Raw genomic sequence first — 27,136 nt, 5'->3', positions numbered from 1 at the left:
GGGGAAAGATGTGGTAAAAGCAGCTAAATCTCCCCTACTCCAAGGGACATGTACATAGCTCCCATTGGCAACTTCACGCAAAGGGTAAGCTTCTATTCCCTGCTGTCCTGGTGTTATACCAATCATGCTTCTCCTGCCGGTCCCTTTCTTGGACCACCTCTCTTCCCATTTATCTAATGCCCTCCATGTCCTTATTCCAGTAATCAGTTCCCTTATGTGTGTTTTCAGCCCAATCGTTCTCCTCTCATCTAGATCTCGATCTGAGTAATGTAGCCTGTGGTTACCCTGTAATGCTTTGGTTCTTGACAAGTCCACCATATATTTGCCTGCTAGTTCGACTAACTTCTCATGGACTGCTCTCGCCTTTCGTGTGATGTCCTTTGCCATATACAGTATTTCATCCTGTTCATACATTTCCATTCTTTCCAAAGGCAGGGTACCATCTACCATGTCATCCAGATCTGACCTTAAGCTGGAGACATCAAGTCTCTTGGCTTTTATCTCAGCTCGCAATATGTCTTTTGAAGGAGGCTCACTGGTCTCCCTCCCATCCCAACTTCGAGCTCTGCGTTTGGGCTCGGGAGAGTTAATGGGTGGTCTCCCTCGCTCCCATCTCTCCAGGTCCCATGCTCGGCCATCCAATCTTGGAAGGTGATGGAACACGGGCCTTTTATCCCTACTCTCTCTCTGCCCACTCTCGTCTTCTTCTCTCCTCTCACCGCACATCTCTCTGTTATTTTCCCTCTGGTCGCTACACTCCCTTTGCCTCGTATCGCTCAGTATCCGATACGATCCTTCCTGGTTCCCCATATTCCCTGGGCTGCGCTCATTTCTGTCATCACAGGGACTATGGTGCGACCTCTCACAACTCCCATTCTTTTCTCTGGTGCCAGGTACACAGTGTGGACACTTAAAGCTGTTTCTGTACTCTTGCGCTCTCCTCTCCTCTTCACTGAGTATCGGGCACGCCACCCCTCCACTCCCGGGGCCCCCGTTCTCCAGGTCTGTTCTACCTCCACTCCGGGCCCAATGGGTGACTCCCCTACTCCCTCTACAGTCCCACTCCGGGCTACTCTCCCCAGCCCCGCAGTGAGTTCGTGCTCTGCTGTCCTGACTTTCCCTTTCTGCTTCCGCAGCATTGATGCACTTTTGAGCCTTCACTGCCTCATCCCACTGCTTCATGTACTCATTTAGCTCTTGAAAGGATTTTCGTCCAGATCCCCTCAGATCCATTGGCCATCTAGGGCCCCCAGGATCTCCTCCTGGGTCCCCTGCTGTGTGCATCGGGGTGCTCCACTCTCTGGGTATCGGCATCTGACTTGGGGAATTAGTGGTATCGTTCCTCCTTGCCTGCTCTGCTCTTTCTCTGTCTTTCCGTTTCCGTTCTTCCCCTTTTGCTCTCTCTTGGTCATATATCGATATTATAGGACCTATGGTAACAGGTACCTGTAGTGCATCTGGTAATGGGTAGGATGTGGCGCTTTCCGTTTCCGGCGCTCTTTGTACCACAAACCTACCGACTACCTGTTGCACCTGACTAGGCTGGAGCAACTCTTTCTTTGGCTCAGGATCCCACTGTGAACTGGGAAGCGGTCTATGCTCTCCTGCATTGCCCCCCTTTTCTCCTTCTGTATTCTCGACCTCTCCCCCTGCTCTATTATACGGGGGTGGCCTGTCTGTCAGTAATCTGTTTATCAGGCTGTCCTCTGTTTCGCTCTCATCATCTTCTTCTAGGGGGCTTTTATTTACTGGCGCCTCTAACACTGGGTACAGTTTATTTATTTCCAAATTATGCACTCTCCATCTTTTAGCATCCGCATCCCACCTGGCATCCTGTACTGCCCTTACCGAGCGTTTCACCCTTTCTTGTCGTCTGTTCATATTCCTTTCATGCGCTGCCCTAAGCCATGCTTCAAGGGCTTCAAACTGGGTTGGTCTAGGCAAGGGTCTCTTTGAGGTCATGACTGATTTCAATCGATGTAACACCTCTAATCTGAACGTCCCGTACTTCGGGAACGTCAGTTCCTCGTTTCCTTCAGTAATCTTACTCCACTCTGATATCCAAAGGATCGTATGCAACCCAACATTTACTGCCATATAACGAGCTGGCGTACCCTCCGGCGGGGCTTCTTCCCCTTCATACGATCCTCTCCTCTCTTTCTTAAACAGCGCTTTCAACCATTTAAAACACTTCATAATTATGCGCACAAAATCCAGCCTCGCTACTCTGTTTACTTCCTGATGACAATCCACCAATCCTGTCGCGGCTTTGCTAGCTTGGCCTATCACAGCGCGGTCTTTCTCCTGTTGGCCAATCACGTCGCGACCCTGTATGACGTGTTCGCTAGCTGGCCTATCACAGCGCGGTCTTTCTCCGGTCAGCCAATCACTGCGCGACACCACCTGACGTCTCTTTTCTCCGCTTCGCAGCAGCACCCCTCCTTTCTCAACTCGTCTCCCGGTTATGCATGCGTCCCATTCATACACTGAAAAAAATGACTACTTCCGACCAAGCGGTCACTTCTCTCGACTGTACGTCCACAGTCTATCTGTAATTGTCAACACAACTGACGAGATGTCTATCGTCTCTCTGATAGGTTACTTACACACACAGTAACTTCCGACCAGCGTCCGTTACTCACGCACTCACTCTTACGTTCCCCCTATCTCGGTCTCTCGGGTGATCAATGGTACCTCATGACCCCCTTCACTCTAGTTGACAATTACTCTGGGTGTCCGATACACCCGAACCACTTAAGCTCTCCTTGAACTTAAGATTTCCACCGGTTGCGCGCGCTCACAACCTGTTCCACAGTCACTCTACAAACATTCAACTCCGCCAGACATTACAACATAGATACAATACAAAAACACCGCAATCTAACACGCATAACCCTTTATACTCACTCTCAACCGATACTGCTGCTTTTTCTGTCTCACGTCATCCGGATCTTCATCTGCGGGCTGTTCTTCCGATCATCGATTTCTAGGGGCCTTGGGGTAAGCTAACCTGGCCTAGGTCACCGTCCTCAAGAAGGCAACCATCCTCTATAGCTACCAACTGAAAGGGCGAGATTTTGATCGATACCTTATATCTATTGATCCAAACCTCGATCTGGTCGACTGAACCTTTATTGCCTGTCTTGGAAGGAAACAGTACACCTATCTGCAAATTAGTTCACCCAAGAAAGGACTCTACTCTCAAAGATCACGGACAACTTCTAGGTTTCAAAAGTTTATTGTAAAGATATAATGAGCTGCAAATACAAGCATCTCAGAATGAGATTCACGAGATACACAGGTCCAATTACATACATGTGCTCTCGAAAAGCCCTCAGACGAGCAACAGAAATCACTAACACAAGTTCTAAAAATAGCAAAGCTATCAGCATAGACGCATATCTCTCCTTCATTTAGGTTGGAGGAAAACAAACACAGGTTAGGCGTCCCTACCCTGTTCTAGATGGTATCCCTACTTAACCAAATCCCAACCTAACAAAGGTGTCAGCAATGAATGACCCCCAAGGGAAGTCACCCACTCTAAGTCTCTTGGTGAAAACCTAAAGTTCTCCAGTCATGACCCCTCACTGCCTACCCATCCGCTCTCTAAAGGGTCCTCAGGTCTCTGCTCTAACTCCACCCAGGGGTGCTGTCCCTAATACAAAACAGTCAACAACATTTGAGACGCCCCTTGCGAAACGCCTCTCACGTGGTGCAACTTCAGGCTTTTTCCATGATGCTTTGTATTGGGCCTCAGACGTTAGAGTTGACCTTGCTTCTCAGTCTCTTCTCCGGCCCGCTGATACCCCTTAAACATTCCAGAACCCTCCTCCATGTCTGGGCCGTCTACTGAACAGGCCTCTATTCATTCACTTATAATTGGATCCCCCCTTTCCTGTTGCAGACAGATATCTGCCGCCAAGAACCCAACTCTCATAGACTTCTAAAAAGGCTTGCAACATTTCTCAGCCCAGACATGTACGTGTAAATCAATGCTAAAACATTTCAGGCCTACAATATTTCACATTATGATTATAGCATTCAATTTCTTCATTTAATTAAAGCATGTTAAAACTCTTATTCTATTATTTAGAAAACAGTACTCTAAATCATGGCCCATTAATGCAATGACCAAAAACGTTAAACAATCTGTGTCGTGAAAAGAAACACCTTCCCTTTTAGCTCCAGCTCTGGCCCTGAGGCCTACCACGTTCTGCGTTTTACCACAGACCATCTTATATGTTAACAGCTACACGACATAGATTCAAAATAGTCACGTCTAATAAAATCATATAATGTCACACATTTCTGTATTAATTCCACTTCTACTTAAATCTCTATATTAGCTATACATTTAGAATATAATTTCAAATACTATTAGCACTCATGGCATTTCTCTTCATGAATTATGCTCTCTATAGGTAAATGTGATGTACTCATATATTTATATCAGTTTGCGCTCTCTCACATGCAAGTTGCACCTCTGCAGCAGGGCCCTGCCTACCCTTGGTAGTCTGCCGGATAGCAGAGTTACATGCTGTACGTTCATTTGTGTACTCACAAACAGGATGGTACCCTACCTTTCTTCTTCTTCTGCCTTCCGCCGCCTCTCCTCCTCTTGCCTCCGCCTCTCCTCCTCTTGCCTCCGCCGCTCCTCCTCTTCTCTCCGCCGCTCCTCCTCTTCTCTCCGCCTCTCCTCCAGCAGCTGCCTGTAGAGCCGGCGGGCGGCCCGGCCCCGCAGCTGCTTCTGGAAGGTGATGGCTGACCTCCGCAGCAGCAGGAACTTCCTCCGGCCCGAGGCGGCGCGCCAGTTCTTCTGGATCACCACCACATGGTGGAGGATCTTCCGGTACTGCTTCCTGCCAGGGGAAGGGAGGGAGGACAGGGGTTAATATCGCCACCTCTGGCAAGGAAAGAAGGGTCTCCTCTCCCGCCCTGCAGCCGTCAGTAAAGAGACCTCCGCAGGCTGAGCGGCGCTGAACGAATGGGCAGCACTTAGCACCGGCTCGGTCCCCCCCTGACAGACAGGGAGGTGCCTTTAAATCAGAGGCGGGCGGGCGGGGGCGCTGCTGCAAGACAGCAGGGAAGTAATTACTCCCAGCAGGATGTCACTGGACGTCAAACAGGAGCCTTCTCTGCGTGCACCGGCCTCATATGCACATGAAAGACCCCAGCTCATTATACAGACAGCTATTGAACGGCCCGCTGTTGACTTATGGCGCGAACGCTCCACAGATGGGCTGTCCTACCTCCACTCGCCATGCATAATGCATGCATAGGTCCCCTCACGCCGATTACACGTCATGAGTGTGCCCACTCGCCCTGCTCGGGGACCTACAGCCATAAACCTCTCCGCCCCTTACGGCCAGGAGGGAGCCCAGGCCTCCCCGGTGCCCCCTCTGCCTGTTTAGAAGATAACACTGCGTTAGGGAGCCCCCACCCCCATAATTCTTAAACTGACGAGGGCAGCCATTTCAGGGGGGAGTCCTACACTGACTGGGTCTAGCTTGCATACTAATCGGCAATGAGCCGTTTTGTATTTGGAATTGGCCTCCCTGCGGGTGGGCGCGTGCCCAGTTTATACATCTAATCAGACAAGAGAGGACATTGGCTTTGGCCCCTAAACACGGGTGCCTAGGCAGGAGCTCCGCCACGCTCCACCCCTGCGACATGTAATTAAGCGGAGCCTCTCTCACAGTTAAGCATTTTAAAAGCCATATCTTGTTAATGATCCTCTACCTGAAGGGGGGCGAAAGTCGACATTTAAAAGTTAGCCCCCCTCCCTCCAAAGCGATTGAAGGATGAAACATTTTAGGTGGGTGATGCAGGTTTGCAAAGGGGGCGACCCTATTGAAATCTATGGGATCGTGTTGCTCTTTAGGTAACCCAATGTCATTGAAAAGAGGGTCTGGTGACAGCAAATTGAGGGTATGTGGTTCGAGATTGGGCATTGGGCAGAGCACGCGCAAAAACATGAAGTTATTTGCCTCTGATCACCCAAGGCAGTCGATTAGAGAAACCATGACAGAAAACAGGTTTTAGGATTGCAGTTTTCACCTTGACCCAAAGATGCATCTTCCCCTAAGGTTTAGAGTTCAAAGCTCAATTGTCCTGATTTAATCGAAAGCTGGAGGGACCGTTTACCTTGCCACATAGCCCAATATATGCGCTTGGATCAACATCGCCGCTCTGTAGACCTCCACTTCACGCTGCTTCTCCAGTTTGTGCTCTAGTGACTCTCGAATAAACACCTGCGCAGAAAAAGTTTAAGTGGAAAGACATCAGAACTACAAAAGAGCAATTTTACATTTTACTAGCGCTCTACGTGGCTTGATCTTCTTCGAACCAACCAATGTGTCCTATCAGCACATCCTCTTTCACTGACTTCTTGGCACTCTACCCACTAACGCTCACAGGGGCCGCTCCATAATGGCAGGTGTTGGCCACAGGTGGGGCCAATACCTGGCCCAGGGGAGGGGCGCACCAGCAGCTTTTTGTTTGAATTTCACGTGCCTTCCCGGGAGATCCAGGAAACCGCATTGAGAAGCTATTGGATGCTGGGGTCAGCGGGGTCGCCGGAATGGCCGCTGGGCAACTAGAATGGGCAGGACCAACGCATATATGAACTGTAGGAGTATTAATATAGAGGTCCTATGAGTCACTTCTCGAGTTGTAGCGCAGCAGAACTTTGCCACTCAGTGAAAGAAGAAGTAAAAGCATGTACAACAGTGTTTAATTTACAACCACTAATATTTGTAGGTATTGCAGCTCTCCCTTTGAGTTGTTTACTCCACAGTTCTAGGAGTAGGTCATGCAAACCGGTTGACTAGAAATATGATCACAAAGCGCAGTCCTCCACATGCCCTTGCACTTTCTAGCAAGTACCACAACAGCCCATCTCCTCAGGAGTGTCTGCTCACAAGTATAAGAAAAATCACATTCGCGCTAACTCTGGGAAAAAAAAAAAATGATGACTAGCAAGTAGGAAGAACTCAGTGTAGGCAGTGCACCTCTGTGTACCGAGCAGAAGTGACAGCATTACAATTTACAATGCAGAACATATAATACCAAGATAACAAGATCCAACTCCACTGTGCTGGTACCAAAAAGAATAAGTCTTGGTAAAGGCAATATGTTCCCTTTAAAGGGATACTTTTCTATTTAGCTGCTGAAACAGCTGGCGTCTAAATCGGATACGTAGCCCTAAAACAAGACAACTGAGATTAAAATGAAATACAAAAGGGCAGGTGTTTTCTATTAAGGCTTAAGAGGAATTAATTGACTACCACTCGGCCGAAAGAAGCCACTACGTATTCAGGCTATCAATTAACTGTTCTGCCTGTCTATACAAGATAAACCTCCACTTTCATACCTCCTGAGCTCCACAGCTTTGTCATCCTCATTCAGTCTTTCTAACTATTTCTCCCCTTACCCTTTCTCTTTCTTGTTTCCCTTCCTCTTCTTCTGTGATGGGGTAACAAAATATTTGTATTACCATTTTATTTTTTACTTTCTGCCAGCAAATGGAGTGTGGGGGCGGGGCTAGTTCATCACTGCTGCTGATTGGCAGCAGTGAGGAGTGCCACTTCAGTTAAAAGTGCGCATGTTGGTTTGGCAGGCTAACTTGCTACTGCCAAGCAGACAGGAACAATTCAATCCTCTCAAACCCAGTTGTCTTAGACAGTTGGATTAGAGAGCAGACACAAGCCTCCAGTGCCTTTCGGAGTGGAGAGCCAGCCTGCTCCAGCGAACAGACCGCGCACCCCACCACAGAACCGACGCCCCCAACCACCACCCTCCACAACTGGACCCCGGCCAGCACTGAAGACACCATCCGCACGATGAACACCATCCACTCCGGACCACCGACCGACCCATGCCCCCACCACGTCTTCAACAAGGCCGCCTCCGTCATCGCGCCTCAACTCCGGGACATCATCAACTGCTCCTTCAACACCACCACCTTCCCGGAGAGCTGGAAACACGCCAAACTCAGCGCCCTCCTGAAGAATCCATCAGCAGACCCCACCGACCTCAAGAACTACCGCCCCATCTCGCTCCTTCCGTTTCCTGCCAAAGTCATCGAGAAGACCGTCAACAGACAGCTGGCCGCCTTCCTCGAGACGAACGGATCTTTCGACCACCCACAGTCCGGCTTCCGAGCCAATCACAGCACCGAGACCGCCCTCATCGCAGCCACCGACGACATCCGAACCCTGCTCGACAACGGGGAAACAGCGGCCCTCATCCTCCTGGACCTCTCCGCAGCGCTCGATACTGTCTGCCACCGCACCCTAGTACAACGTCTCAGCAACGTCGGAATCCAAGAGAAGGCACTGGAGTGGATCATTTCGTTCCTCGCCGGAAAGACCCAGAGAGTCCGCCTCCCCCCGTTCAGATCAGAGGCCACCGAAGTCATCTGCGGCGTACCACAAGGATCATCCCTCAGCCCCACCCTCTTCAACGTGCACATGAGCCCGCTCGCAGCCATCGCACGCCAACACAACCTCAACATCATATCCTACGCCGACGACACCCAGCTGATCCTCTCCCTCACCAACGACCCCGCCACCGCCAGAACCAACCTGCACGAAGGAATGAAAGAAGTAGCCGAGTGGATGAAGAACAGCCGTTTGAAACTGAACTCGGACAAGACGGAAGTCCTCATCCTTGGACCATCACCATCTACCTGGGACAACTCCTGGTGGCCCCCGGCTCTAGGCAGCGCACCCAAACCAACGGACCACGCACGCCACCTAGGCTTCATCCTGGACTCCTCCCTGTCGATGACCAGACAAGTCCACGCCGTCTCGTCTTCATGTTTCAACACCCTACGCATGCTCCGAAAGATCTTCCGTTGGATCCCCACCGAAACCAGGAAGACAGTCACCCAGGCACTTGTCACCAGCCGACTGGACTACGGAAACACCCTCTACACCGGAACCACAGCCAAACTGCAGAAAAGACTCCAACGCATCCAGAACGCCTCCGCACGACTCATCCTGGACATCCCCCGCCACAGCCACATCTCCGGACACCTGAAAGACCTGCACTGGCTCCCCGTCAGCAAAAGAATCACGTTCCGCCTCCTCACCCACGCACACAAAACCCTCCACGACCTGGGCCTCAGGTACCTCAACAACCGCCTGACCTTCCACACTCCCACCCGCCAACTTCGATCGACCAGCCACGCCCTCGCCGCCGTTCCACGCATCCGAAGAGCCACCATGGGAGGAAGATCCTTCTCCTACCTGGCAGCCAAGACCTGGAACTCCCTCCCCATCCACCTCCGTCTTACCCAAGACCACCTCTCCTTCAGGAAGCAACTCAAGACCTGGCTGTTCGAGCAGTAGCGGACCCCCCCCCCAAAGCGCCTTGAGACCCTCCGGGTGAGTAGCGCGCTATACAAATTTCTTGATTGATTGATTGATTGACTGTTTAACAGCATTAGAGCAGCGTCTCGACTGGATGAGGGTGTTGGCTGTGGGACCTCGCACTCAGACTGGAGTCTGGAGCCAGGAACATGGAGGACGTGCAGTGTAAGGTAAGTGAAGATTTTTTTTTTGTAAACTGTTTTATGTACCCCTTCGATTTAAAAACTCCCCAAACTCCACTGTTGCATATAGGTAGAGTAGATCAGCTGTGAGATGACAGAAGAGGAAAGGGAAGACGTCGGTGGCCAAATGCAAAAAGCCAGAGGAGATTAGAAATTGATGAGGGAGCTCAGGCATTTTAAACCATACTGGTATTCAAAATAGGACCCCAAACACAACTTACTACAGCAGGAATGCTGAGGGAGACGCTAGGGCTAAGTGTCAATAAGTACTTCTCTCTTTATTTATCAACCATATCACTATCATCAGCATTATCTAAAGACATGCAACCTCAATGATTCACTCCATCAAATGTGAATCATTGCAGTTCTCCCACTTTTGTTGGCGCATTACAAAAATGTACCCTTGCTTGCATGTTTTTATTTATTCGTTCATTTGTGCGGAATCAAAGCACAGAGCAAGATTTGTTCGCTGGGCTTTCTATTCCAAAATTAGCTAAATGTGTAGAGTTGTTGTCAAAGTCTAGCATTTGTTACATGTCTTTTGGTGCTACGTAAATGAGAAGAAAACTCACAGCACCATTATTAGAACTAATAATTTGCAACTCAATAAGCAGAACAGGTACGAAAGGTTTCTGGATCCACCTCAATATACCACTAACATTAGAGGAGTAATACATGGCAGTGGAGCTGCAGAGGTAATCATACGCAATCACACCTCTCAATAAGAATTCGCTTGAAATGCAGACCAAACCACTGTCATCGGGCCTTTACCTTGGACTTTCCTAGTTGCCACTCCAGAGTGGTGCTGTCGTACAGGTAGAGTAGTGCAGCACACCGCCCTCTTGCATCTTCAGGAAGCGCCAGGCTCTTCGTAAGCATTTTATATCTAACCAGCCAGAAAAAGACAGCAGTCAGAAAAGGTTAATATTATAGCCATTACTTTCAGAATCGCAGGCAACAAGGAGTCTAATTCAATGATCTTCTTTTGTACAATTACATTTTAAGTCCAGAAACACCTATCAAGTCGTAAGTAACTTCCTGTACATTGGTGTGAACACATTATCTCAAAGAAACAAAAAATCAGCCTAGCCAGTTCTACAGGAACCTTCCAGCAACATTACTCCCTCACAGTTTCCTAGTTAAGATGTTTTAAATTTCCCTCTATGTAGGTTGAACCATGGCAACCTACCCATTTCTGTTCACAATGAACACGAAAAGTCATTAATTTCACCACAAAAATAGGCACGAGTACAAATGAAAAAACTGATGCAAACACAACCATTGGCATGCAATGCCTGTTAACTGCTTAGACAGAGTCTCTATAATGCGTAACGTATTTCTTGCCAGCTCCAAAAATATGAATAACAAACACTTGCTAATGCCCAGAATGGCAAAAATGAATACGTGTTTCTGAGTCTGCCCCAAAATACATTTTAGTCATCGGCAGAGGTAAAGGAAAGACAGACAACTTGTGAACTTTGAAGGTCAATCCTCAGTCTTCGAAAGACCAGTCAAAGAGGATGGTCCAAGTTTAGTCATCCCATCACCTAGGGCTGTATCTGTGCACTGGTCACACAGGTGGCCGCCATTTGCACCCCCTGTGGAGAGCGTCACTCATGATTACATTAAACAGAGCAGCAGCTGTACGGGTGGCAAAAGCAAGATGTATAATCAGAAAATCTTCAAATGGGGCTACTAAATACCTTGAGAATGTTCTGCTTCCAAATTGGATTTGGCGCAAGGAATATGTAGGCATTTACAAGAAACATATACCAGTGCAAGGGCTGTACCAAATAAAAGGGTATTAAACATAAATGTACCTCCCTCTTGGCTACAGCATTCCGGCAGACTGTCTGATTTCATGAGGGGTTAGCCAAGAATATAGTGGTAGCAAGGGCCTATACAAGTACAAGGGCTTTGCTGAAGATTGCAGCCCCAGAGTTCAGAATGAGTGGAGTATGTTGTGTTTTTAATGCCACCAAAGCAGAAACGTTTCTATTGAGCTTTTAGCGCAGAAACGTGGGAATAAACATTTTACAGATCCACAGAGCACAGGCAGCACCATTTCGTAGTGCAAGGGTTGCTACCTCCTACATTTCACAATCGTGTAGTCTGGGAGCTTTGGGCCCTATGTAAGCAAGGAATATGAACCCCCACCTTGTTTGGAACTAATAGCAGGCACAGTTGTGGTACACTGGGCCCCTCACGGCCCTGAGCGCTGGGGCCCCTCACGGCCCTAGGCGCTGGTGCCCCTGCACCTGCTTATCTATTGATAGCTATGCCCCTGTTTCCAGAACAAACCATTTGAATCTGCTCTGTCCATATTAGAAAAACATCTAAACTGGAGGGTATAGACTTGCTCTCTTTTAACAGAAACCGTAGCACCCGGAGACCATTTCAATTGTTCACCTTAAGCAACAGGTGAACACCCAGAAAAAAGGCTGTCATCAAATGAGGCGCTGGTGAAACAAATAAGAAAGTAAAAAGAAAGTCTGAAATAACAAGCGTAAACGTCCTGCTCAGCCTCTGCCCGGGAATGATTTGAATTGTTTTGAAAATAATGAGTTTCCAGATTTCGTTATGGAACTTTGCGGTGTCCTTCTGCAGGTTTACGAGACGAACATAAGTAAAAGGAAGGAAGGAAAGAGAAGATTGTTTCCTGGTGTACTCGAAATCGGAGTGGCCATTAGTTTAGGCTACTCGACGGCACCATGAGCGCAACAAGACTCCGTTGTATAAAAGGTAGGTTTGAGGTTTGCCAGCAATGCCATTCCATTCAAGAGTGTAAAAGCCATCTTGAAGTGCAGCAGGAAATGCTGTGCTTCTACAAAACAAAGCTGAGATTCAGAGCTCCCGATCTCACAGTTGAATGGACCTGAGGTGCTAGCACTGTTCTGCCAGAGATGCAAATAACAGAGAATGTGCTCAATCACCCTGACGCACTGAGGAACTTCTTCAGCTGACATGTCCTACTACTTGCACAAAGTAATGGAAGCTAAGGGCGAACTGTCTAAAATGTTACTTGCATAATACGTATCGGCGCCCTTGCGTGCAACAGCCACAAAAGCCATGCCATCTCCTTTTGTTTGCCATTTGCCTGGCACTTCTGATCCCCCTTACCTTATGTAGAAGTCATGGAAGGGCCTCCTGACTGGAAACCCAGCCCTGCGTATCCGGACCGTCTCCAGCATCCCTGAATACCGCAGCTGGTTCAGCACAAGGGTCTCATCAAACTGGTCTGGCATCTGAAAAGAAAGCACTTCAAGGTAAAGACAACGTTCTAAGGAGCAAAACAAATACCTCCCTTCTTCAAATCCCTTCATAAAGCCTTTTTGTCTGGCTGCTACAGGAATACAAGCAGAGAACAAAAAAGTGGATGAATCAACAGAGCTAAGTAAACAGAGCCTCGGGCGAAGCAGTGCTGCAAGTTTAGCACGCCACAGGAAGGTTGCACAAAAAAACCACAGCACAAAACAAGGTTTTAAACGGATTGTGAACAATTCTGGATCCAGCATGGATCTTAAAACATTTACATCTGAAACCTTTTCTATTTCTGGCAGCCAGGTGACAAAAAAACTCAGTGGTAGGGGTTATAAAACAAGTGGGAAAGTCTACAGCATAGAGTATACAGTAGGAAAGAGACATTTTCCAAAAACACCTACACACGAGAGAACCCCTGATCCTGCAGGTTTTCATTAAATCCTCACATCATAGAATTGAGTAGGTAGGTAAAACATGTGCTTATGTACATTTTCAATACACATGACACGAGTTTCTTCCAAACATTAGAGTGCCCTTGTATTAAGTCCATAAGGGCTACATTGAAAGACAGGGAATTTCCAAATGTGTGAAAATACAAATTGTTTTGAATCCTACATCACCTCAATAATGCAAAATATGTTAAAAAAAATGCAGTTATACTGATTAAATCTTAGTTAAAGATCAGTGAAGGTTGTGGTGAAGCAATTAGATCACAAACTTACCATGACCATGGTGTAGTGCCGGACATAAAATATTTGAAATTCCTAAATTAAGGTAGTCATGCAATTTTAATTTCTATCCCTGTCATGAACTGTAAATATGAGCAAGACAGAGAGTTTGTAGTTGAGTGTATAAGAGTTTAACTGACTGAGTGACTAAATGCAAAGAGTAACGGATGAATTCCATAGATAATCAAGCAAGTTTGTCAGTATGGGTGTTTTTAAGTAAGTTAAAGTATGTGGGATTATGTATAAATGTTTAAGTTAGAGGACATGTTTTCATAGGCCAATAAAAGTAGAATTATTCATCTGTTTCTTATATGGCCCCGTACAATTGTTGGCAAAGAAGTAGACAGAAAATTAGCATGGCATTGACTGAGTTAAACAAGTGAACGGGACTCTCCCTAAAATAGATCCCTTCATCTTTCCTTCTAGTCATTTATCCATCCATCAATCGGCTCTTCTATCTACTCACCGTTTCCACCCTTCCAACCCTCACCCATTTATCATCTATTCTTTCTTTTATCTGTTCATTTTTCACCATTCCATCCACCCATCAATCATTGTATCTATGTGTTCACCTAATCATCCATTCAGCCTCCGACTCATTTAACCCTCATCCTTGTAGTTTGGTTTTTTTGCAGTATTTTCAGCGTTTCGTTATATCCCACACACGACTCAAAAAGCCTTTGGTCCCTCAAATGTTCATTGTGACTGCTACAAGGTGGCTGCAAAGTTATGATCAAGATCATAATTTTGATTTGACATTGTAAGTGACTGAAATCAGTATATAAATGGGTGGAAATAAAGTAACCACAATCGTCTACATAGCAAATATTTCAATAATACAGGCTTCAATTACACGGATCTGGTGTGTACACATTTCAACAGCACAAGTCATGCATGACCTGTTTCAGCTTTTTGCTATATTTTGATACACATTTTGATGACCACAAACATAAGGGAGGGCCAATAAGCAGAGTTTAGAAATATTTAAGGACTACTTCTGACAGTTCAGTATGATATGTGCAAAAAGAACAACTGATGGACAGAATGCAGAACAATGTCATTCGGGGTGACAAATGCAAAAACAACAATTGATGGACAAAATTCAGTGTGATTGGCTGTTCAACAGCTGGTATTTTCTTTAATAATTTCAAAACTGCTAGATGAAATACAAGAAGTCAGCAAAGCACCACTACAGAAGCCAATGTCCACATGCCTACCAAATCTAGTGAACTTTACATTAGCCGGTTAGGAGTTTTCTTGCAAAATGTTACCATTAAAACTCCTGATATAATTTACACTCCCCTCCCCTGAACCATTTGTGCCAAACTTGGCAAAATAAAAATAAGTGTACTGAACTTTCTTTTAGATAGATTAATGGTGTAATCTAAAGGCACACTCAAACATAAAAGTTAATGTGAGTTTTATGCCAGTTCTGGCCTAACCTCTCGGACAAGTTGGGAATAATGTGCTATTCTGTAGTTAGCACTGTTAGACGATTACAGCTGTGCAAGCGAGCTATCATTTTTTTTGGCGTAATCCAGTGCTTTAAATGGGTCCGTACTGTCCGGTACGGAGTACCAGCACTTTTTTATTTTGAGAGGAAGAGTACTTGCACTTCTCAAGAGTAATGTAATATTTGAAATTGAAGAGTACTGGTACTTGTCAGAAATAAGCAGGCACTCTGGTACAGAGTACCTGCAGTTCTATCTTTCCATTTCAAGCACTGGATTAGTCACTCACTATCTCTTCCGGAGATGCCATGAACGAAGGCAAACCTGAGTGGGGTCTTCTGTCGACCTATGTGAGGGGGTCTTCTTTTGATCTACGTGCAGTCTGCTCTAAGCATCCACAACCAACCCAATCAGCCCTGTTTTACAGGCAGCGTATCATAGCAACAGCGACGGGCCATGGTGTCCAGCATGGCAGCCGGTGGGCAGATGTCACCTCTAAGCCCAGCCTCACGCCTCAAAGACTCTACCACTGGGGTACGTTATGTTATGTTATGTTATGTTATATAATTTTTTAAATAGCGCACGGATGCCGCAGCAAAGTGGCGTCCCGGCGCTTTGGAGAATAATAACACAACACGACAGAAGGAGAGGTGAGGAAAAAACAGATAAAAAGACATGGGTCTAGATTGTGGCAAAAAGGAAGGTTTTAAGTGCCTTCCTAAACGGAAACAACTCAGGAATGGAGCGCAATGAGGCAGGCAGAGAGTTCCAGAGGGATGCAGCCATCACTGAAAAGGAGCGACCGCCCATCCTGGCTTTTTTAAAACGCGGCACCATAGCCAAATTAGCTCCGGCAGAGCGAAGAGCTCTGGCAGGGACATAATGCTGGATCATATGTGCAAGAATAGGAGGAGAGGCTGTTTTAAGAATTTTAAAAGTCAGGCATAAGGCTTTAAATTTGATTCTCTGCCCCACTGGCAGCCAGTGGAGGTCCTGAATGGTCCGACGAGCCGAGACAAACCTTGGAAGTCCAACAAGCATCCTGGCCGCCGCATTCTGAACCCTCTGAAGGCGAGATAGCTCAGCTTGATTTAAACCCAAAAACAGGGAGCTAGCATAGTCCAATCTGGTAAGAACCAGGGCTTGAACAATAATCTGTCTGGTCTCCGCATCAAAAAACTTAAAGATCGGTCGTAGGCATTGCAGAGTACCAAAACAAGTGCCAGCCACACGTTTAGTATGGGCGATGAAAGAGAGCTTATTGTCAAACCACACCCCAAGGTTTCTGACCTCCGTCACAGGGGAGGGAACAGGGCCAAGATCAGAAGGCCACCACTGATCTCCCCATAATTCACTTTCCCTACCAAAAATAATGACCTCGGTCTTAGAGGCATTAAGTTGTAGCCGATTGTTCGCCATCCAGCCTGCCACGGCTTTTAAAGCTGACTGGAAAGTGGGGGCATCCATATTGGAGTCACCATTAAGTGCCACCGCCAACTGCGTGTCATCGGCGTATGACACTAAGGAGAGACCAAAACTGTGTGCAACCTCCGCTAATGGCTGAACATATAAATTAAATAAGGTAGGGCTTAGGGCTGACCCCTGAGGGACACCCTGGAGTATGGGGTGAGAGGCAGAAACAAAAGGGGGCGTGGAAACCTTGAAGGCACGGTCCTTAAGAAAGGAGCGGAACCACTCAAGTGCCACCTCTCCGACTCCCGCTTCCATCAGGCGATGTAGTAGGATCTGGTGAGACACAGTATCGAATGCGGCACTAAGATCCAAAAGGATCAGTGCCGCCGTCTGACCCAGATCTAACAGATGCCTGATGTGTTCCACCACAGCCAGAAGGGCAGTTTCTGTGCTGTGGCCTGCACGAAACCCATTTTGGGAAATATCCAATATATTTGCTTCCTGCAGATGAGAAGATAAAATAGCATTAGCATGAGCTTCTGCCAGTTTAGCTGGCCAAGGAAGGAGAGATATAGGTCGGTAGTGTTCAGGCTTGGTAGGATCGAGGGCGGGTTTTTTTAGAATGGGAATGACCGTCGCCTGTTTCCAAGCTTTAGGAACACTACCCGAGCTGAAGGACAAGTTAATAAGGCCATGTAAAGCAGGATAGCAGCCTTCAGCAAATTCCCGAAATTGATTGGGTCTCATGGGGTCGTCTGGGGAGCCGGATTTGACTTTAATCGTCAGGGCAGTGAATTCATCCAATGTCGGACTTGGAATAGTCAATAATGGTTTCTGAACCAGAAACGTAGAGCTAGTCTCCGCAGAAGGAAGCTCAGCAAATGACTTATAAATTGCCTCCACCTTTTCCACAAAAAATGAGGCTAAGTCCTCACAGTGTGCCCTGGAAGGCTGGAGAGCAGCAGTATCAATCCTTTTATTGGTAAGGTCCTTACACACCCTAAAAATGACCTTAGTAGGGTTAATGCTATTCTTTATCTCCTGTGAGTAGAACGCAGCCCTGGCCGTACATATAGCCCGATGATACACTCTAGTGCAAGCCCTATAGGCTGCCTTGAGGTCAGTATCATAAGTTTTGCGCCACGCGCGTTCTGCCTTTTTACAGGAGATTTTGAGTGTTTTAAGAGAATCATTAAACCAAGGGTTAGAAGGACTAGATCTAGTCTTGCACCACTTAGCCGGGATAAGTGAGTCTAATGAGCGATTTAACCACTCACAGAAACTGTCATAACCGCTGGAAACTTCAGTAGGGGGCGAAGGATGAAATTCCAGCAGGAGCTGATGGAAGTGCTCTAGATTTAAATTTCTCCAAGGGCGTCTAAAACTAGCAGAAGAATTATTCTTAGGGGAAGAGAAGGAGGTAGTAATACGAAATTCAATGAGATGATGGTCAGTCCATGCCATAGGTCTGGGGTGGAGCATTGAAATATTCGTAGAAAGACTCGTTAAAACGGGATCCAATAGATGGCCGCCTGTGTGCGTTGGGGATTGTACCATTTGGATCAACTGGAATGCCTCTAAATCAGCCAGCAAACTATGGACCGAGTTGGAAAAAGGAGCGTCCATATGCAGGTTGAGGTCGCCAATAATCGTAAAGTTGGCAGTTTTTAAAGCCAAGGAGGAAATCACCTCCGGAAGGCTTTGACGAAAGGCGATATCAGGCCCAGGTGGTCTATAGATTAGAAGTCCCGTAAAGGTAAAATGAGGATTCACTGATATATTAAAAAGAGCACTCTCGCAGCCAGCTATGGTGATAGGTTTCCAGATGCAGGGATAACCGATTTTTACCGCAACTGCGATACCTCCACCCTTGGTCTTGCGAGGAAGAGAGTGCAAAATATAACCTGTAGGAAGTGCTAGATTAATGACTGCCGTGGATTGGTCATGTAACCAGGTTTCCGTAAAGAAAAAGATATCCGGATTTTCATCAGAAATCAAAGAAAAAACTTCTTGGGAATGACAGGACAATGATCTGACATTCAAGTGCATCACTTTAAGGGTGGATTGATTTGCTGTGCCTACGATATCGGTAGACAAATTAACCGCCGGAGGCTTAGACTCTAAACTATTAATGCACAAAGGCATAGGGAGTTCAAAAGAACAAGTAGGGCATTGAAAAGGGCCACTAAGAGGATCCAATGAGTCGCCACAGGAATCACAAACCTGAAGCCGGATAAGACGCAGGGTCGCTGCAGGTATCATTCTGAAGAGTACAGAGTCCCCTGCCCTAGCCCTGCCTTAGCGCTGACGGGCGCAGACGGGCAGGACTCTGGCGAGACTCAGGCGTAGCGAAGGCGCGACCGCTACGCTAGACCGCTACGTCAGAAGCGAGCATTAAGTAGGCGGTAGGCGGAACAAGCGCTAGCGCGCTAACCCCCAGCAGGAAGGAACCAGCCTTCCCAAGATGGCGTCGTCACGAAATGGTCACGTGACTAGAGAAACCCGGGAGCCCGGACCCGCTAAGTAGCGGTGTTTGATTTTGTTTTATAATGCTGTGAGGGCCAGGGTGGGTCGCAGCAATGACGCTATTAAAATCAGGGCCAAAGAACACAAATAAACATAAATACAAAACAGGTAATTATTTTAAAAAGCGAGCGCGAGCCGCAGCGCAATAGATTGCTCTAAGCAAAAACGCGGTGGTCACCTTCTCCAGGCTGACCCCACAAGGAAGCTCACCTTAAGTAGGCGGTAGGCGGAACAAGCGCTAGCGCGCTAACCCCCAGCAGGAAGGAACCAGCCTTCCCAAGATGGCGTCGTCACGAAATGGTCACGTGACTAGAGAAACCCGGGAGCCCGGACCCGCACCGTGCTGCACCATGCTCCAGTGGGTGCAGTGACCAATGAGGAGCCATGTGAACAGGCTGTGAGTGGGTGAAGATTACTGTCACGTCAATGGCACTTTACATTTGGGATAAAAGGAAGATAATTAGCATGACAAGAATGCCTAGCATGTTGGAATCATGAAGAAGCCGTAACAACAATGGTGCTTTACATGCCACGTAAAGAGTGTGATTGCAAGGAAGAGGAGCATGCTATGGATCAATGTGGATTACTGCACGGCAATGGTGTCTTTGCATGCTGGTGGAATGTGCGGACAATGACATGATACAAAGCAGCGGTGCAAAACTGAAATTATGATGTTAGGACACAAGGCCCCTTCCAATTTAGATCCTTGGTGGCCTAGTTGCCTGGGACAGCCCCCCTCCCCTAAAATGCAAATCAAAAGTCTGGGCATCTGGATTAACCCTAAGCTCAGTTTCCTCTCACAGGCCCGTAAGGTCGCTGCCACCTGCTACGGCCTGATTAGACTGTTAAGGAAGATCCTGAGTCTTCTGCCTTTTGAAGCCAGGCGTCTTCTGGTACAATCTCTAATTCTGTCGCGAACGCAGTATATCTGGGAGCACCGCAGGGAACAATCGACATCCTGCAAACTGTGCAGAACTGCGCGGCCCGGATGCTGATGGATGTTCCCAAGCGCAGTTCCACCAAATCTGCTCTGCGCCAGCTACATTGGTTACCGGTGCAGCAAAGGCTTTGGTTTAAGGCCATGTGTACCGTTCACAAATCCATGTCCGACAAGGGACCAGCTTGGATCCAGCCTATGTTTCAACCGTACCAGATCACCCGGACTTTAAGATCTAACCACAAGAAACTTCTAAACATCCCCATGATCAAGAGAGTACGCATGGGTGGCCGCAGATTCTCATTACATGCTGCAAAACTGTGGAACCAGCTCCCTGACTCCATTCGGATGGAACCTAATTATCTCAGTTTCAGGAGGTTGCTGAAAACTGCACTTTTTACCTGATTTTTGAGGAGTGACTAGGTGTCTTGATGCACTGGGATGCCTCCGGGTAGCAATGCGCTATATAAATACGTATTTATTCATTCATTCATTACCGGCGTAAACAGGTACTGGAAAGGCAAAGGTGCTTTATACACTGAATGTCAATGTGAACAACTCAATGGCAGTGGGCCTTCGTTTGCTGAAAAGGGCATTTGTGGATACTGGCAAGACAACAAAAATTCTCCTATCTGAGGCTTACCCCACTGAAATCAGAAACCTGGGGATATTAACCAATCTGCAGCAGCCCTACCACCTTGGTAACAGTTCTAGCACAGTGAGAAGACATGGTCGAGTTCAGCATCACTGATCATCTATAAAAGGCTTGCATACTGTTCATTACTCCTGGCAGGTTGGTATATTTCACATCATGTTATGAGAAGGACCATCTAATACTTAAGTAACAACCTGTTGTTATTTGTCCCACCCTGCAATATTTTAGCAACATAATTATGTATATTGGAAGTATCATGATATTTGATGGCAGCATCCTGGCATGCAATTTCATTAATTCAATTCAGTTGGCATTTTGATTTCTGGCACATATGTTTCAATGCCTGTTTACTGGCACAGACCTAGTGACGGGTATTTTGACATTTGCCATAGTATTTTAAAGTGGTGTTATTTATACTGGCATGGGATTTTAAAAGGGCAAACTAATCAGATTGCCATTGCCACTCTCGACTCTAAATATATGTATGCCTTCTGTGCGGATACTTTTGTTTTTTGTACCAGCTTCACACATTTCTTATAGACAAACAGATAATATAATGCTACAAAGTAATGATGGCAGTGTGCTGTTGCATACACGGAAGTACTGGAATACATGATTCAGCTTCAGGAGCTGCACGTAAAATGTATGATTTTTTAGCCAATTTATTTGGAAAATGTAGTTGAAAAATGTGCCACCTGTTCCCATTTTGTGAAAATTCGGTCAGGGGCAATATACTTCCTCCTCAAACACCCCTGGAAAAGAAAGGCTGGTGTCACTTTCTATATCTTCTCCAGGAAATGTAGGGTTTATAAGAAAAAAGTTTCAGGGCTATTTTTGGCTTCCAGGGCAGCCATGATTGACTGCAGAAGAACATAATTTGTAGAAATAGGACAAATAAATTCCACACTGTGTGAGCCAGCGTAGATCTCAACAAGTTAACTTTATTATAATGGCTTAGCTAGAAAAGAACACATTCTCTACTTAAGAAAGAAAAGAGAGTTGAACCTAGCTCACCTTTTCTTTTTAACCATCTTTATTAGGTTTTATAGGATCATAGTACAGTTTATAAAGCAGTCTCGCTGACCACAGACCCTTATCAAGGCATTATGATCCCACCATGATCACTGTACACATACTATACTACACCGTGTTTATCAGGTGTTATTGGTTCATTGAGTAATACAACTAGAATACAGTAACCAATAAGCAATGACAACAGCAGTCTTAGTCAAGAGAAACTAAAGGTGAGGAAACGGTCCCTCCTTCCTCATAGCACACCTCTATTTTAGGAAATCGCTGCTCCCTGGAGGCGCAAGCTCGCACCCACCACCCCTGTACACTTCATCTACCGTCCCCAGAGGAGCCATCATGGGGGAGCGAGGGGGGCGCAGCGCTGCACCCTTTACCAACAGGGTAAGGATCCTCATTCCTACGCAGGAGCCTGGATACATCTTGTTAACAAATGCTTAAGTTGTTTAACTACAAAGAAGAGTAACAAAAAAACACAGACTTGTTTTGGTCAAAGTTTGATGATATTCCGGGTTTTCCCACTGTGACAAGATTTTGTATTCTGCTGGGCGATTCTGAGGTCAACATGTGCTTGGGAGGCAGTTGCCAGCCTCAGCTAAAGACACTGGACAATAATGATCAGCATCGCTTTGCTCCATAAAGTCCTCGGTCACTATGGAAACCCGGCCTGGTCCAGGAATAATTAGCGGCTGCTGGACCCGCATACAGAGAGCGGTGTTGTACAGCAGCTGGGGCGGCCCAGTGATCATTCAGACACTACCAGTGAAAGGGGGTCTTTACACGAGCTTCAGTGCAGGGACCTGGAGGTTATCTATTCCTATATGCAGGTTCAGGCCCGAATTTAACCATAAATCTTACAAATGCAATTTTGACCTGTCCTGCACTTTCAGTTCTTGGAAATTGACATCTCGTTAGTAATGGCTACAGCAATTTAGCGAAGAGCTCTCTGGAAGAATTACAGCTGTTTCAGCCTTAACCGCTGCTTTCTTAAAAGCAAGCATGCGTTTTTATGTCCCTTCAGCAAAACTGTGCGCGCTGTTTTTTCACACCTGCTAGCAGTCTGCTTGCTGGCGGTCATTTTCAATATCAAAAACAGCGACCATTTGTGACTTTTTGTTCAATTTTCCTTAATACGTTTCTCTATGGTTCCCAGAAAAACCTAACCCAAGAGTCCAAATAAGCTTCTGAGTGCGATTTATTGGTAAAATCAGATATCTCACGAGTCTTCAATGGAAGTGCTACACGTTGCCATAGTTCTTCACATCTACTGTCCTTCAATGCCATCCCGTGAGGACTTGGCCAGTATTCCTCTCTGAGACCCTCTAAAAACTGAGGGTGAGGAGGATCTAAAATTACTATTTAAACTGGATCAGCCCCATTGAGGAAATGAAAATTAGCAAAAGTGACTTCACTCCCCACCTGGCTCACCTATGTTTCCTGTGCTAGAGCTTTAAATAGCGGAAAGGAATAAAAATGTGAAAAAACACCTGCCGGTGAAACGGTGATACTGCAGCTAGGTTCAACTATACGAGACACAGGCTGAAGGGCCAACCATTCTTAGTATGCATTGGAAGAGTACACCGTACGTTTACTCCTGACAAACAAGACTGCATGGCCTGGTGAATATGTCTATCCCCGTGCTCCACACAAAATGGTGTAATAATGGGTTTCCACAATCCCAGCCACAGTTTACATGTAAACAACGGACGCCTAGTTGTTTCCAAGATTTCCAGTTGGGACGCACCCCATCTTTCGTCTGCAGGTATCTCTGGCAGAAAAGACCAGTGATAAACAATTTGGGGATAAAACCTTATCGAAGGACAATAATTCATTCATTTGATAACTTTATTTCAGTCAAAGACCATAAAAGTGCAATAAGATATATACAGGCACGACAATAAAACCATAAATACAGTCAAGTTAAAAAGTTATTAAACGTTGGGTTATTAAAGAGAAGGTACAATAGATAATTATGGGCCATTATTTCTTACTGATGAAAAGAGTTCTTCTCCGCCACATGCCATATAAAAAACGGGAAACAGCAAAAACAATGGGAGGGGTAGTATCATAAGTTAAAACTCTTGAAGCTTGTGCACATTGTCTAAAACCCAAGATTTTTACACAGTGGAAGGATCCAGCATTTCCGAATTCCGCTGTATGCCGGGCAGAAAAAAAAGATATGAACAATGTCTTCCCTCCAGTAGTTGCAAGCAGGGCAATTGGCCTCCGTCGGGTTTGTCCATCTGGATGTTAATGCCCCTATCGGTATGGAGCCATGCCTCAATTGGGTATATAATTTTCTTGCAAGTGAGGCTGTACCAGGTCCAAAAACACCTCCTTCCTGGAATCAACTTTCATCAATAAAAACTCTGTGGACAGTCTGCCCAGGGAGGTCGAGTGATGTAGAGTTTTAAGGTTATGTGACCTTACAGCCACCACTATTTGGGACCTTTGCGTCCTCACGCAGCTGTCTTCAGGTGCATCCCAAAGTTGTGGCATACCAATTTGATGGGAGAAAGCCTTGACATGAGCCAGCCAGGGTATGTTCTTATGCTGTAACTGTCCCCAAATTGCAGTGAACTCTGTTCTAAAAGGTACAAGCTCCGGCACAGACCAGAGCCTTCTCCAATAGAGCAGAGGTCGTGCAGCTGCCAGTTCGTCAATAGGTTCCAAGCCTAGGTCTAGGCGTAGTGGTATGAGGGGAGTGCTTTGGGGAAGGGCAACCAGGTGTCGCATGAAGGCCTGTTCAACCTTCAATAACTCGTGTACTTTCGTGTGTCCCCAGAGTTCTGCAGCATACAAAGATGCTGACCTGACCTGTGTTTTGTATATCACAAGGGCAGGAGTGACCGGTTTAAAGGTCGAGGCTCTATAAAATCTACCTATGCCTCCCATAATCTGAGCCAGTCTCAGGGATGATTTTGAGATTTGATGATCCCAAGTGAAATGCTCAGTCAATGTGACCCCCAAGTATACAAAAGTCCTGACTCGCTCCAGGGGAGTTCCGTTCAGTATGGGATTTGGGCGGGTGTGCCTCGGGGGATTGAAGATCATGAACTTGGTTTTCTCCAAGTTGACCTCCAGCCCCCGTGAGGCACAAAAGGACACAAACCCGTCCAAAACCCGCTGGATGCCCGTTGATGTCCGCGATAACAACAAAGTGTCGTCCGCGAACATCAGAGCGGGCACCCTACCAGTGGCCAGGCGAGGAGCATCGTTATCCCTAACACCATTGAGTACATCTATCAGACCATTGACGTACAGGCTAAAGAGGGTGGGGGCCAGTACACAACCCTGGCGTACGCCCCGGGTAACGGGGAAGCGAGCTGATAATTCCCCGTTCCTCCCACACCTCACATGTGCATAGTTCCCTGTGTGAAGTCTGATATGGGCATCTAGTAAATAGGGAGGGAGACCAAGCTCCTCCAAGACCGTCCAGAGCCTCTCCCTGGGAACCAGATCAAATGCGGCCCGCAGGTCCACAAAGACAAGGTAGAGGCTGACACCCTCTACTCTTGCAGTTTTCCAGTATAGGACCTGGAGTCGGAAGATCTGGTCCATGGTCGAGACCCCTGTTCTAAATCCGGCTTGGAGGATGGTCAAGATTTTATTCTCCTCCATCCAGCCCAATAATCTATCGAGTAGGATTCGCCCCATCAGCTTCTGAGTAGTGTCGATTAAGCTGATTGGTCTATAGTTAGATGGGGCGAGCGGGCAACCCTTTTTAAAAATTGGGACAATTTCGGCTCCAAGCCAGGTCTCGGGCAATGCGGAACCTTGTAGGACCGCATTGAACAAGACCATCAGGTATGAAGGCCCAGATTTTAGGTTGAGAACGGAAAAGATCTCCTGGAAGTCTGTCAAGACCGGGAGCTTTGTTCGGAAGCAATCTCTCGATTGCCGACTCAACTTCCTTAAAGGAGATAGAATCAAGATTAAATGTGGTAATCCTCTCAGGGGGCACCCAATTGTCCCATCCGGTCTCCAGGGCCCAAGGCCCCCGGCATTCTATGCTCGTGCGGGGAGTCTGGGGCCGCGAAGACCCCAGGGGCTGACAGGGTGTCCTGATTTTTACAAAAGGAAACCCCAGGACCCAAGACCCCCGGCAGTCAATGCTCGTGCGGGGGGTCTGGGGCCATGGGAGTCCCAGGAGCGAGCACAGTATCTTGATTTTTACGGGGGGGAGCCTCGGACCCCCAGACCCCCGGCAGTCTATGCTCGTGCGGGGGGTCTGGGACCGTGGAAACCCCAGGGACTATCATAGTGTCCTGATTTTTACGGGAGGAAGCCCCGGGCCCCTCGGCAGTCGATGCTCGTGCCGGAGGTCCCGGACCGTGCAAATCCGAAGGGGCAAATAATTCATTCTTAGAAGACATATCGTAAGAATATTTCTGGCAGAAACTAGTCCACACACGCCAGCAGCCATGCAATAAAAACACCTTCAATGATTTGCTGCTGATGGCATTGTTCATGTATTCAAGTTTTGCTTTGAGATGATTTACTTTGCAGTATGCATTACAAATGTTGTAAATATATTAATAAATTGATACTCTGGGTACTGTTGTAAGCATAACAGCATACTGTCCAGAGTTCCTAGTCATCACAGGATTTAACGAGAGATGCCCTGTGGAGGGGATGCAATCTCCATCGCCTTTCATAGGTACCTGTGGCGTGAAGTTGTGGCTCCCAAGTCCTTGGAAGTGGCCTTTAGTAAGTTGTTTCATCTCAAAGAGCATCTGTTAAATTTTCTGCAATTGGTTAAGGCCAAGCACCACGAAGGTTCTCCTACTATCATGAACTGGTTTAAGTATTACATTGACTGAAGATGCAAGAAGGCTGCTACTGGGTCATGACATACATCAGAAATGCGAAAAGGCCTGTTATTTTCCATTGGAAGAGGGGGTCATGCATTAAGTGGGTTCATTGGAACAGGCTCACTACACAGCCACAGCAGGCAAGATTGTTCAATGGTTTCGGGCACTATTTGTGGCAGTAAAGCCTAAACATCTTAAGCAATACTAGTCCCTTCCTCTTTTCACAAATGTGAAAACTAAGTCTAACTCAACATAGCGATTGGAGGTAACCACACTGCAGATGGAGCATTATACCTCTTTCAAGGATAATTATTATTATCATTTACAAAGGAAACAGCCACAAAATGTATGCCTTATGTCTCTCAAAAGAACAATTCAGTATATGTGAGTTGAGTTGGAGCTACTGGTTCTAAAAAGTTGGTTGGTCTAGAGAGGTACACAAACTTTCTAATTCAGCATGCTTGCTTCCCTGATGCTCAGTTCATTATTTTTCTTCCGCCCACAGCATGTGCCCGCCAGCAATGAAAGCATGCAAACACGATCTTAGTGGCTGTCATGAACTGCACCAACTAGTTCCTAGGCGCCCTGAAATGTTAAAGTCATCTTGGTTTCTGGTTTCAGTTCAGGATTTGAAGGAGCCAGCAGACAGTCAACAAAACATTTAATAAGCTTCAACTATTCCAATCTCTCTGGTGGTGTTATTGTTCACACGCAGGAGCAGAAACTCACTCATATATGCGCACATACAAGCATGCTACACACACAC

General features: G+C 46.7%; 1 protein-coding gene across 1 annotated transcript in view; it reads right to left on the bottom strand.

Annotated features, from left to right (window-relative positions):
• MYO10 (myosin X) overlaps nucleotides 1-27,136 on the bottom strand; it is a 519,868-nt gene that overhangs the window by 115,047 nt on the left and 377,685 nt on the right. Inside the window, exons 20-23 of the mRNA XM_078687614.1 lie at nucleotides 12,677-12,801; nucleotides 10,328-10,442; nucleotides 6,145-6,251; nucleotides 4,581-4,859 (exon numbers count right to left, since the gene is read on the bottom strand). Of these exons, the coding sequence (XP_078543740.1) occupies nucleotides 4,581-4,859; nucleotides 6,145-6,251; nucleotides 10,328-10,442; nucleotides 12,677-12,801 (626 nt within the window). The remainder of the gene's footprint in view (nucleotides 1-4,580; nucleotides 4,860-6,144; nucleotides 6,252-10,327; nucleotides 10,443-12,676; nucleotides 12,802-27,136) is intronic.

This window comes from Lissotriton helveticus, chromosome 4_1 (assembly GCF_964261635.1).
Source record: "Lissotriton helveticus chromosome 4_1, aLisHel1.1, whole genome shotgun sequence".
Lineage (NCBI taxonomy): Eukaryota > Metazoa > Chordata > Amphibia > Caudata > Salamandridae > Lissotriton > Lissotriton helveticus.
Note: the sequence above shows the minus strand (reverse complement) of the source record. Positions and strands in the feature narration are given on the sequence as shown.